At 40.4% G+C, this 14419-nt stretch overlaps 1 protein-coding gene across 2 annotated transcripts in view; it reads right to left on the minus strand.

Annotated features, from left to right (window-relative positions):
• Window positions 1–14419, minus strand: part of UBE3D (ubiquitin protein ligase E3D) — an 85295-nt gene that overhangs the window by 36262 nt on the left and 34614 nt on the right. The window contains exon 9 of one of the 2 annotated variants that reach the window (XM_054999887.1): window positions 1114–1252. The exons of the other annotated variant lie outside the window; for it this stretch is intronic. Within the exon in view, the coding sequence (XP_054855862.1) occupies window positions 1114–1252 (139 nt within the window). The remainder of the gene's footprint in view (window positions 1–1113; window positions 1253–14419) is intronic. 2 annotated transcript variants of the gene reach the window in all.

The raw sequence follows: 14419 nt of genomic DNA on the forward strand, positions 1-14419 counted from the left end.
AAAGAGGCTAAGTTTTGAGACTAAAATTCACTTTGCTGACCACTGAGGAAAGCCAGCCTTCTTTCATGCCTCCAGGAAAGAGTGCGGCACTAGGTGCAAAGAGGCTGCCACTCAAGTCTGTTCAATTACGGTGATGTAAATTGCCTCATACAGAGTCAGGCCGTTGGTGCACCTAGCCCACTATTGTCTTCTCTAACTGAAAGCTGTTCTCCAAAGTATCTGACAGGGGTTTTCACACTTCCAAAATATCAGAACTTTTAAATGCCATGAATTGAAGGTGTGCAGATGTATGCACATCTACACACCCCATGTGTTCTACCACTTCATTAGGGACTCTTATTGTACTACTGACTAGGGATTTATGAACCCCTCTATCCCTGAGCACCTCTTAACAATCTTTTGCATTTCTAGAAACGTTTGGAAGAAAGAGAGTCATTTTAAAATCACAGTCAGCAAGAATTTCTATTTATTTCAGCTTCAATTTGGGCATCAAAACTCTGTTCAAGAAGTCTGCTTCAGCAATTGTCCTTTGCAGGAGTCTGACAATAACATATACACTAAGAATTGAAATCAGTGGACTTAGACTGGAGTAACTCTGCTTAGGATTTCACAGGAAACCATTTTATCTATTTGACTGTATTTACATCTCTCTTAAAAAAGCTTCCTTTGTGACCCATATGTTTTAGGTTCAATTTTTATATTAAAAGCCCCTCACCAATACACATACCTAAACATCCAACTTACAAAGTGTTTGTAAGTTACTTAAAAAAAGCAGGGAATGCAGGATAAAACTATTTAAATGAATAAATAAATAGTACTTAACATTACTGAAAGTTTATTTCAAATGGAGTCTTCCAAAATCTATTCTTATTATATTAGCATGATTTCTAATATGTATAATTCTAAAAGGTTGCACCATTGATTGTAACAAAACTAGAAAAGATTCACAAAGATACCATCATGTCATACAGCATATTATGCCAATATTTTGGTAATATTTTGTGTTTTTATTCATTTTGTAATTTATATCTTTGATTTTGTACAATAAAATGTTTTCTAATCTCTACGCTTTTTAAGTTATCCGCATTATGTGAAAGATGGTAATTTCTTTACCTCAAAAGAGTTCATGCAGCGAAGGGAAAGCGGCAGAGAAGCATTACTTTGAGCCAGTATCAGCAGCAGTTCCAAACAGGTTTTGGATGGAAATGTTAGAGAATGTACTCCAAAGTCATTTTCCCATGCATCAACAAGGCTGGAAAACAATCCAAAGGGCTGTTATTTAATTATTACATGCAGTAAGTCCAATATTTCCAAAAAACAAAGAAATGTAATGGATAATTTGCATACTGGTCTGCTCAAACAGACCAAAAGTCTACCTTGTCCAGCATTCAGTTTCCGATAGTGACTGACCAAGCCAGAAAAAGAACTCTGCAAACTCAGCTTTGTCTGGTCAATTTCACTCTAAGACTGTAAAATGGTGTCACTGAACAGACCCTTGTACCAAGAGTGTCAGGAATTTTGGGTTCAAATTTGTATGAAGTTTACTATCTCCTGGAGGACAGTAACATCAAGTCACTGCTAACTTCTGCTGGGGTTTTCAAGGTGGTTTGATATCACCTGCCTCTACGCAGCAATCCTGGTCTTCCTTGGAGGTCTCCCATCCAATTACTAACCAAGATCAACCCTACTTAGTTCCTGAGATCTGATGAGATCAGACTTGCCTGGGATATCCTAGTCTATTCTAATTCCTACAACTTTTAGAAAAGATAGCCTTATATTCACTTGAACTCAGATACTAAACGATAAACATCAATACCTCTTGGTTATTTTAAGTTTTTTGCCTTAGTGGTTTATTACAATAGATTTCTCCTTGGATAATAGTTGTGGTTTGTTGATTGTTTATACTCATTGCTATATTTATGGTTGTTTTTGCTTATAAGTGGCTTTGAGTTCAGTTAGACACCAGACATATATTTTAAATTAAATTGTCCTACAAACACATTCTCATTAATACTGTATCAAGATTATCAATCACCATTATCATCCCCCTGCTAACAGCACTATTTGGATAGTTCTTACAATGGTCTTGTGGGAAAAGGTAACTATTACTCACATTTTATAAAGGGGCAACCTAGTAACATATATCAACCTTCCTTGAATGACCGATATCCTCTTGTACTGAAGATGTCCCCAGGAGTTGGAGGGAGATGGGCTTGGGGATTCAATTATTAGGAATATAGAGAGCAGGATCTGTGACAGGCATTTTGATTACATAGCAACTTGCCTGCCTGGTGTTAAGGTTACGGTCATCACATGCTGTCTAGATAGGATGATAGATAATGCTGGGGAGGAGTCAGCAGTCATGGTGCACGTTGGCACCAATAACACTAGGAAACTTAGTTTGTGATTCTAGAAGAAAAATTTCGGTTACTAGGCAGAAGCTTAAAGACCAGATCCTCAAAGGTACCATTCTTAGAATTGTTACTAGTTCCACATACAGAACCAGCTAGAAAGGCACAGATTAGGGGTCACTCTCAATATGTCGACAAGAAAGTGGTGCCAGAAGGAAACGTTTAGATTTGTTAAGCACTAGGGAACTTTCTATGGCATGACAAAACTAAAAAAGAGACGGGCTACACTTGAACCAAAAAGGAACCACACTGCTGGCACTTAGTATTAAAAATGTGGCAAAGTAGCTTTTGAATTAATCCTGGGGGAAAGCCAACAGGAGATGGGGAGCCTCTGGTTCAGGAGGGACGATAATGGAAACACGCAGGTAGCAGCACAATAGAACTTTAGTAGGTTGACAGAGGACGGCCATGTGCAGAGACAAAAGGGCCAAGGGAGAAGAGGTTTGTTGGAGAGAGAAACATATTATAGGTGTCTGTATGCCAATGCTAGAAGCATCTGAACCAAGATGAGGGAGCTGGAGTTCTTAGTGCTAAATGACAATTTAGATACAGTAGGTGTCTCAAAAACATGGTGAAATGGGAAAAATCAGTGGCACACAGTCACCCCTGGGTGTAAGCTCAATAGGCAGGACAGGGAGGAATGTGCTGCAGAAAGTGTTGCATTGTATATCAAAGAGGGCATAGAATCAAATAAGTTAGAAAATATTAGGGGAAGGAAATACCCAACAGAAGAGATATTGGTAGAAATACTGGGCCCTAAGGATGACTTAAAAGTGGGGGTGTACTATTGCCCACCTGATCTTTTTTTTAAAATCCAAATTTAATACAAGAAATGATAAAACCGTACAGTACAAACAAGAAAGGGATTAAAACTAAGCCATAAAAGACATTATCAAAACCACTCTTGGCAATTTGTTAAAAACCCAAGAATTACAATAAACAAGCATTTAAACTTTGTTGCATTGGGGGAATTACTTCTTTGGCATTTAAAACATCTAAAATTGGTTTACATATTTCATCGTATTTAAATAAAGGGACTGCCATAAGCAAGTTCCCAAAAAATGGATTATGCATAATCCTACCCATCAAATATTGCTCCCAGATTTTCTGATACCATTTTTTTTAGCAATGGGCCTTTGAGGGATTTCCAATTCCCAGCAATGACCAGATGAGCAGAGGCAACTAATATCGAGACAAGAGATCTGGTATTCCTATCTAACACAGAGTTGGACCAAAAATCCAATAGGAAAAATTCTGGGGAGCAGGGCAACGAAAGATCCATCATGTTGAATATCTCTTTGTGAACCACTCTCCAAAATTCCTGAACAAAATGGCATTTCCACCACGTATGTAGGGTTGTGCCTTCTTGCTTGCAAGATCTCTAACACAGAGGGCTCAACAACCTGTTCATCTGATTCAATTTATATGGTGTTAAATACCAATTGCACAGCAGCTTGTAAAATTGGAGTTTAATATTCCAACAACTAGATTTGTTGGAAGGGGAATTCCATATATGTTTCCAATCAGATTCCAAGATAACCCGTTTTAAAGAATCAGACCATTTTTTTGGGTATGGCAGAGGGTCTTTATGTATCACCCTTCATAATAATTTGTAAAGGGTTGAAGTCCTACCCTGTTTACCATCTTCCCCATTCCAAACCATTTCCTCAAAAGGAGTTAGGGGCCGAAGCAAATCCTTGGACCTGATCAGCTTGGTGAACAGATGTTTCAGCTGAAGATATCTAAAACCAAGATATCCTAATTCTGAACCTTTCTTCCACTATAGATTTTTCCAGAATTGTCCCATTTTCAATCCAGTTAGCAATCAACAATATCCCAGAGTCTTTCCATTCCCTAAACTCACTTAAATCCTTTCCTGGGGGGAACCACTCTTGGTTAATGAAAGATGTTAGGGGAGAGTTACCTGGAGCTAAGATTTTTCTACATTTATCCCAGGTTTTCAGCATGTTGTCTAATAGGGAGTTGGAAGAAGTCATAACTGGCCTGTTTTTAACTGAGGGCCAGATGGTTACTGGTAAGGAAAGTGGTGAAGAAAAGAAACTTTCTACAGAGATCCAGGCTTCTGCTGGGTTCAGTCTTAAAGCCTGAATTAATGGCGCCAAAGAAGAGGCAGCACGATATAAAGACAGGTCTGGAACATTCAGACCACCTAAACCTGAGGGCTGACGTAATGTCCGGAACCCAACTCTTGGTTTGCGACCAGACCAAATAAACTCATTGAGACAACTTTGCCAAAGCTGTATTTTCCTTGGATGTATTTTAACTGGGAGGGATCGGAACAGGAACAGAAACAGAAACTTAGGGAGAATAAGAGATTTAACCAATGAGATCCTATCAAACCATGAGTAACTTTGTTTTTTCCATTTAGAAAATAGGATCAGCATGGATTTTAAAAGTTCATCAAAATTTACCCGAACGACATCATTCAAGCGTACGGGGATATAAACTCCTAGATACTATTGCCCACCTGATCAAACACTTGAGGCTTATTTTGAGATGGAGAAGAAAATAAGGGCGAGGCCTAAAGCAGATTATGTTGTGATGTTTTTCTATGCTTTTAACTCTAGTTTAACTGTTTTAATGATGTAGTGTTGTTGCTGTTTTGGTTGGTTTTAATTGTTTTAAAATGTGATTTTATTATGTATGTTTTAATTCATTGGCCCTCACGAGCACAGAATATAATATACATTTTGTCAAATAAATAAATAAACAAATAAATAAATAATGTTGTTACACCAGTCAGGAACAGAGACCACAATGTTGGTTCAGCAGCCAAAACAGTAACATTTGATTTCAAAAGATGGAGTTTTACAAAAATAAGAGGAAAAGTTAACAGAAAGCTAAATTTTAATGGGGTCTGAACTAGGGGTGTGCACTTCGGGTTCCCAGTTCGGGAAAAAAACCCGGACTGGGCCCAATTCGTAAAGATTCAGTATTTGCGAATCTGGGCCAGTATGATGGCCCTGATTCGGAAATACCAAATCAAAGCTTCCTGAAGCAATTCGGATTGCTTTGGGAAGCATTGGGGCCTATAAAGGGTGCCCTCCCTCCCACCACCACCCCACTTACCTGGGGCATCCTTATGGAGGTGCAGGTGCCGGTGTTCGCTGCTGTTTGCTGGCCGCCGCAGAGGCCGAAGCGGTGGCACAGGCAGTGCAGGCATTCGCTGCCAGCCTGCTGGCTGCCGCAGAAGCCAAAGTGGCGGTGTGGGCGGCGCAGGCACCGGCTGCAGCCTTCCCCCGCCACCCTGCTGGCCACAATGGCAGTGGCAGAAGGCCTGCTCCGGCCTTCGGAAGGTAAGTGGGGTTGGGGGAAGGGGGGCTTAGGGGGGAGGTGGGGATCTCACTTCAGTATGCTCCGAATCATTATGATTTCTGACAACCTGAACCCAAAGCGGCTTGCCGCTTCGGGTTTCGGGTTATTCCGGATCATTTTCCCACTTCAGGTAAACCCAAAGCAGGAAAACTGAATATTTTCCCGCTCCACACCCCTAGTCTGAACGTGCTGAGATTGAGATGGAAAGAGACGAGGTTATAGCGGATAGATCAATGAAAGTATCAACCCAGTGTGATGCAGTAGTGAAAATGGCTAACACTGTGCTGGGTGGGATTTTTAGGAAATGGACTGAAAAATAACACTTCCAACATCCCCCCCCCCGATCTATGGTGCCTCATCTGGAATACTGTGTGCAGTTCTGGTTACCATATCTCTAAAAGGCACTGCAGAGCTGAAGAAAGTACAGAAGAGGGCAACCAAGATGACCTGGGGGTTGGAGAACCTTTCATGTAAGGAAAGGCTGAAAAGTCCGGGACTTTTCAGTTTAGAAAAGAGACACCTGAGGGGAATATGATAGAGGTTTATAAAATTATGCATGGGGTATAAAGAGAGTGGACAAAGAGAACTTTTTCTCCCTCTTTCAAAATACTAGAACTTCAGGGTAACTCACAAATTATCCCCAAAGCAACGAGTAGAACTGAATAGAATGATTTCAATTGGTATCTAACAGGCATTTGAAAATGCTCTGTGATATATTATGTAGCACGCATGTAAAGAATAGGTGCGTATCCCAAGCTTATGAAAGGATCTGAACATAGATCTCCAAAATCCAGTCCTTTTCTGGAGGTTCAGGCAGGCTCTTAAATAATACATTGTCAAGCAAAGTACATCTGCCCATTCTAAACAATAGCCTAGGCTGGTTCAACATTCCAAAGTGCAGCTAGAAGATAAAAAGAAAATGAGCATAAGATATGAAGGAACAAGAAAGAAGATTTACGTTTAATCAGCCACCTATGAGCAATGCAAGCTAAAAAAAAAAAAGAATCGCACAGACCAAGCAAAGATGAACTATTTTACTGACTCATCTGTTCTAGTCTGCCCATGTTAAGCTTTAAGGGGCTATTTTTTGTACAAGAGAGCAGAACAGCTAGCTTTATGGAATTTATCTGTTCATAATTCTCCTTCCTTGTTTCCCCTCTTACTTAGATGCAAACGTTATATTTTATTCTCTCTCCTATATGGGTACTCCAGGGAAAGAAAGTGCAAAGGTACATTTCCCGCTGAGTGCTGCCTGAACCAGTTGTGCTTGCTCATTAATTCCATGCAATAGTTACTTATACAGGTCAAGAGCACAACATAATCTACAACAGTCTCAGCAGTGAGTCACAATGCCTCTCATTAGACAAGACCCAAATAGCTCTCAGAAAAATGGCCTGCATAGTGCTTTCAAATGGTTTTCTTTCACTTTAATTGCTCTGTTCATTGAACAAAGGCCAGGGCTGTTGCATTTTAACTGCAGCTTTCCGAAACTTGTATTTTAAAGAGAAGGTGGAAGACAGCAAAGAGTGATGATTGTATATTACTGGAAATCAACCACTGCAAAACAATGAACAGCCAAATAAAAAGCATTTTCATCAATTGCTATTGGAACAATGGCAGACTAGCTAGCAGTACAGCCCAGTTTAATAAAGCACCTTATTTGACAGTAGCAAAGGGTGTCTGACAATAGTCTGTAACCCTCCCATCTTCCAAGGTAGCATTCCTCAACATTTCTAAAATATTATCATTGACATGTAACAGGAAAAGGGGCAGCAAAATGTTGTAGGCTATTTCAGCTTGGTTCTTGTGCACTGTTAAAATTTTGCCTTAAATGCAAAATTAAATGCATCTTATGGAGCAGATGGGAAGCAATTTAAAAACAATCCATAACATTTTGTTGTGGATTCTTACTTGTAGGACAGTAAAACAGTAGGTTTAAAGAGTTATGTTGGTGTCTATGAAAAAGGAAACAGCAAGGAGTTTCTTTACATTCCAAAATGTTAAAATTTAGCATCATAGTGAAATTGCCCTATGGGGTAGGGAGTGGTGGGGGGCTTATTTCACACCTACTTCTTTTCCAATTCAAGCCCTCCATGGGCTTGAATTTCAGTTCTTCTGGGTTTAAAGAGCTCTGATGCTATCCCAGGCTTCAGAAACAGAAACCTGAATCACTGAAACACAAATTTTAAGCTAAAGAGTGTTATTAGACTGACTGCTATAGCACACTTATTTGGGCATGGGAGGAGGTGAGCAGATTGCCTTTTATCTCCTGCCCCCATGCCCTCTGACAGGAATGCTATGGGCAACTTTGCCAAGTCTTCCCTTTTCATCCAGATGGCAGCGGTGGCAAAAAGTGCCTGGGGTTTCCTCTGAGGTTGCAGATCCCTGCATGGTTTTTGTGGCTGGCCCTGCTGTGATTTGGCTATTTGCATGGGGACCAGCCTATAGCTATGAGATATAGTAAAAGTAGTAGTAGTAGTAGTAATTTTATTCATATACCCCCCACCCTTTTGTCTTCTATGATGACAGAGTGCCTGCTGCCACACAAGGTGAGCTTCATGGTAAAGTGGACGTTTCAATTCAGATCTTCCTGGTCTAATCACAATACCACCCTCACCCACATGTATCACTAAAACACTATGATGCAGATAAAGTGGACACAGTACTGCAGTTAATTGCCACTCCAGTGGCTGCTTCAGTGCAGAAACTAATAATAGGGATAAGCTAGAAGCCTCTGGTTTCAGTATAGGCTACTAATTCAACATGTAGTTTTCCAGCAATATATTGGCTTGTTATCTGATGAACTGCCAGTGGAAGAGGTGCAGATTTTTCCTGTATTCTCCACCCCCACCACAGAACCTTTCAACATCCGGAAAGAACAATCCTTAATTTATGGCACCAGTATGTGGGCTGAGAAAGCTGCAGTGAGGAGGACAAAAGGGTGAAATCACCCCTCCTTCCACTTCCACAGGGGACAGTTTCATCTAGTTCTGCCTCCTCACTGAAGCACCCCCCTCCAATCCACATGCGATTCTAGGAATAAACCTTCCAAGGGCTGAAATGGATTGCTGCGGGTGGGGAAAACGTGCATTCTAATGGACATTTGTTGGCTACAAACCACTATTTGTCAAACATAGTTATTGAGAAGTAATACGCAAAAATGCTAGCTTTTCTTACAGCACGGGCACAAGGATCACTGAAAACACGTATGCAATTGTGAATCTACAAGCACATAGGAATATAAACACTCGACAACCAATCATCCCTAACTCTTCTCATAACTGCTGCATGACAGTGACTTCAAATACTTGAATGTAATGGCAGACCCAGTTAACGCATGCATATAAATAATGATTCTGCATTATTTTATTTATTTATTTTATTTATATTTTATTTATATACCGCCCTTCAGGACAACTTAATGCCGCTCCAGTGATTTACAAAGTGTGTTGTTATTATCCTCACGACAATCACCCTGTGATGTGAGTAGGGCTAATGGAGAGGTCATATATGTCAAAATGGTGATTGGCTTGTGAAAATGCTGTCACACATTTCCTTCTGTCTAAGACAGCCATAGGAGATGTTGCTGCTGCATGGCCACTCTATCTCACAGTCTTCTTGGGTTGAGCAACCTTTCAGTAACGACAGCAGCAAGTTTCGTTCTGTGACAGCTGGCTTTTTGGAGAAAATGACAAAGATTCTCGAACACTGATATAACTTTATAAAGAGAGAAAGGCCTTCACAGATTTCTAAACCACTTGTACTTCAATAAAGTCTTGAAGGTTACATGGGTTTATGTGTCACAATATATATCTATACCTCTAGTCATATTCTGGCAGCTTGCACTTCTGGCCTGCATATACAGTCCCCACAGTGTGATCTATGATGAAGAATAACATTTCTTTCAACACAAGCTCATTATATAGCCTTTTGGAGCATGAGACATGACCACTTTGACAAATGGGGCTCCATTACTCCTGAGATACTGAAAAAAGAACATACCAGCAGTGGCTGAAAATAAGCTAACGTTATAAAATTCACCTCTTCTGGAGATGCTTGTAACCCAAAGAGATTTCCACCAATAGTGCAGTATTATGGATTTTCCCTCTTCTTCTGCTAACCAGCAACCTTCAGCTATAGATCAAAGCAATTATTTACCACTGCACGCTCTCTCAAATGAGAGCTGTCCAAGTTAGCAAATGGTGATATCAGAATTTCTGGAAAGTGAGTATATCCATTTTTCGACTCTTCAGTAACCGCACGTGCTGGTCTAGTGAAGGAAACTTTTGTGTTTAAATATTCTGAAGGGACAATTATTATATTATCTTCTGATAAGCAGAAACAAGCTGAATTAGATGGGAATATAATATAGTTTGAACCCAAAGAGAAACTCTTGACTGATGGACATTTATATATTACAACTAGTTTGATACTCGTGCTTTGCTACAGTATTTAACTACTTTAAATACAGTTATAATATTTATGGGTATGTAACATTTTTTGGTTTGTGGGGTTTTTTTTTAAAGTTGGTTTTGTAGTACAATGGCATAGTACCCAAGCTTCACAAAGGTGTTTGAATAAAACAAAGCATGTTATCCCTATTCAGGAGTCTTGTACCATCTTTCTTCAACTGTCTGCAGTTTCCTTTACCTGATTTTTACCTCAGAACACAAAGTTCCACAGCTGACCAATCAGAGAGAGGGGTTGCAAGCAGGAGGAGCCTGCCAGCCACACAGAAAAGCCAGGCCCCACAGGGAGACTGGCAACCCTAGGGAACTTTTAGGGGAAGACTGGGAGGTGCATTTTACCTCAGGACACATTCAATGACTCCCAATAGCAACTGCAGACTGTTTAGAATAGGGGGGTGAGGACCAATCAGGCCGCATATGCAAATTACCTGTGTGTTCCAACTGTCTTGGGGGGGGGAATGAGGTGAGGAATGTTGTGAGTCCTTATCAGCCTGCATATGCAAATGACCTTGAAAGACTGGCCCAATCAGGGAAAAGTGGCTGAGCTGGCAGTGGGTGGGGGTGCAAGCAGGCAGCAGCCTGCCAGCCACACAGAGAAGTTGTATCCCTTCGGGAAAACACATTTTACCCCTTTTTACCCCCTTAGGGGGATTATTTCTTACAATCCCTTCTTAGAAAGTGTTTGCATCAGGAAAGGAATGTTCTCCCAAAATTTCATGTTTCTAGGTCCAGGGATTTGGGCTGGGTGTTGACGTGTCAGTCAGGACACTTGTCTTTATATATATATATAGATAGATAAGTTGGTACTGAGAATGGAACAGAACAGAAACTGAACCAAATAGTGTTAGTATCACAGTGCAATCCAGCACAGAGTTGCCTACTGACTGCATTACAAAACATAGCACTCTAAGAATATTACCAATGTAACAATCTACTCTATAACAGACATCCTGTACTCACGCATGCTTTACATGAGGTCCCCACCCAGCAAATTCAAGGAAATGTCTCCTCATGAACTTCTACTCTGCGCTTTCTAAAATCCTTGATCTTGGTTCTACCTAAGCATGAGATGAGTAATGAAGGGAGTGGAAGAAGAGAATACCCACTCAAGCCCAACTTTAACAACTTTCAGAAAATGATTTCAGCAAATTTTCATGAGGCAACATGGTAGAACAAATTTTCTGTCTGACCACTTTTGAGACTTTGAAAACATTTTTGGCAGGTTTCATGAGATGATTTTGTATGGCAAATAGGGAGTAACTTTAGATTTATTGTTGGTTAGCTACAAGGTTTAGATATTGCGTTTGCTAAGCCACAAATCTTTTGACAAAAAGATAAAAAGTGGGTTAAATAAACAAATCTTTGTTTCTACAACAAACAGTCCATCTATCAGGAAAACATGTTAAAATAAAAATATTCATTATTAGAAAATTATGAGGCTAACTGAAAAGATTCAAAGGTTACAATTGCCTTGAACAAATTATATGTATCTACAGGCAGTCCATGTAGTGCAGCATTGCAACTGCTAATCCTTCCTCTACTTTGACAGCCCGCTAGTCCCATCCCTTGCCTTTGTGTGTTCAGCCTCAAGCTGGTAGTAGGCCAGAATGCATATATACTCCCAGTACCCTCTTATCTCATGCACTGCCGGTTAACTACATAATTTTGGTTTTGAGCAATCTAAATAAAATATGTTTTATGCTTGCTGCGATTCATAATTTTGTATGGTGATGACCCCTTCCCCTACAGCCTTTCACATGTTGCCACCCACTCTAAACCTCCTGTCACAGGTTTGGGGCCTCCCAGGAAGGTAAAGCTTCAGTAACCACTGACCACCTGTCTAGCCTCTTCTATAGCAGGATGCCCTGTCCCAAATCCTCACAGAGTAACCTCTCTTCTAGAGGCTCCACCAGACAGAGGCATCCAGTTCCCTATATGTACCTCCCCTCATACAGCTACAGTCCAGGGCTACTGGGGAAAAGAGAACTCAAAGGTCATTTTCCCTATATATATGCTGCCACCATTTAAACTTGCCCATTTAATGTGACCAGAGTGTTTGAGGCTTACGTGTGAGATATTTTCCCTCAGTCAACAATTTCAAGCTAGCCAGGGTTAAACAAAACAAAAGTAAACTTTATTTACAAGATGTAACATAGGCGTAAACAGATTTTAAACTAATAATAAACAAACTGGAGTTAAACAGAGAAGGATTCCATGTAATAGAACGGATTTGGAATCAGCCAGCAATGTCTCTGCTGCCTCACCTCAGCAGAGTCAAAACTAGAGATGGGCACAAACCGAAATACGAACCAAAATTAAGCACGAACCAGGCTGGTTCATGGTTCGTGAACCGCGGTTCATCAGATCCCATTTCCGACAAACCGCCACGAACTTTAGGCTGGTTCGTTTGGTTCATTTTTTGGTTTGTAACTGCAGACAGCCTGGTGCCAATCAATCAGTTTCCTAGGCAACAGGGGATGGACTTCCTGCAGACCTTCTGCTAGCCCAGAAGTGACGTTCTGCTGACTCGGAAGTGATGGTTTTCTGACCTGGATGTGATGTTGTCACGAACCAAATGAACCAGTTCACGAACCAGGGGCAGGTTTGCAAAAGTTCGTGGTTTGTGAAATTTGACAAACCACGAACCACATGGCTTGGGTTTTTTCCGGTTCATGCCCATCTATAGTCAAAACCCTTCTCTCTCTCTCTCTCTCTCTCTCTCTCTCTCTCTCTCTCTCTCTCATAGCCTTTTTTCCCTCCAAAGGACCCTAACTCATTGGCCAGCATTCTGCCCTTTCAGGAGAGGCAGCTAGGGCAAATTGGGATTTGCCAAAACCCACAGAGAGTCTAAGGCTCTGCTTGTTCGGCCTGATGGCTAAAGCAGCCTTTGTCCCTTATTAGCCAATGACTTCCTAAAATGAAGAATTCTAATCCTTATAGCATTTTGCTCATACATTTGCAAGTCCTACTATGTTTTTTTCTGACATGAAGTGATCTGAATTTCACCCATACCTCAAAGGATGAAGGTGCACAGCAGCTTCATATGCTGGATTTAGGATTCTTACTATATCACTTCTACTCTTTTGTTGAGGAAAATGGAACTCTGGGTTCTGGGTTTTTTTTGTTTTTTCCAGCAGCATAGAGACACAGACTTCTTAGGCCACTATCATGACTTGAACAATATTTTCTTGAGTAGTAACTAGTTCCCCAATGTTGTATCAGTTTAATGGACATAATTTTTCTTCAAAGAAAATCACTTTTCACTCACCATTTGCTACTTTCAGAAAGAAAAAAACAACAGCTAGCTGTTCTAAGCTTCTTTAATCTAGAGAAATGGCCTTAGAATTCTGGGATATGTTGTCCCCATTAGCACTTATCTTGGCAAAATACACTTAGCTGAGAAAATGAAAAAATAGTCCTCTACTTGATTCCCAATACACTTTGTCAAGTCTTATTTACTCTTGCACTACAGTGCAGCCTCTGAAAAAGAAACGTTATTTTACCTGCCTAAACATGGGGAGGGGGGACTTTGTGTCTTTAATAAGAGCTAAAGAAAAATAATCCCCAATCCCAATGGGCCTCGTTAAAGTTGCCTCATAAAATTTTTACACTTGCATATGAGTTTGGAGGGGGAAAAATGTCGACCTGGCAATTTGAGCTCACACTGACTAATGTAGCCTGAGGGAAGAGATTGCTGAAATTCATATGCCTAACTATTTGAAATGGATGTAAAGCAGACAATTATGATAAATCACTGCAGAATGTGGCTAATGACAGATTATTTTCAGACACAATAATCTCATTTTAAGTAAATAAAATTATGAAGGCAATGCCCTACTATTAGGGAGTTTAGCTGTTTCCTTAGGTGAATTGAAATCTCTCACATCTCTAAGATAATTAAATATTAACATCTTTTTACAATCTGGTGTGTGTGTATATATGCGTATACACACACACATACAAAACACTAGATTAGCACTGAGCCAGATGACAAAGCCTGATGAACAGGTAAGGAGATACCAGAAAAATGATATATTCTGGAATAAACACTTTAAGCTGCAGGTGGGGGTGGGGTTCCAAGTTCAAATACCCCAAATTCCCTGCATGTAGAAAATTAGCTGTGGCTGCAACCAGGATGGAATGGGGAGAGGGAGGAGGGAGACTTCTATGGTAAATTGCCTTCTGGACTAATGGCTGTCCAAA

The sequence above is a fragment of the Eublepharis macularius genome, chromosome 1 (assembly GCF_028583425.1).
Source record: "Eublepharis macularius isolate TG4126 chromosome 1, MPM_Emac_v1.0, whole genome shotgun sequence".
In the NCBI taxonomy this organism is placed as follows: domain Eukaryota; kingdom Metazoa; phylum Chordata; class Lepidosauria; order Squamata; family Eublepharidae; genus Eublepharis; species Eublepharis macularius.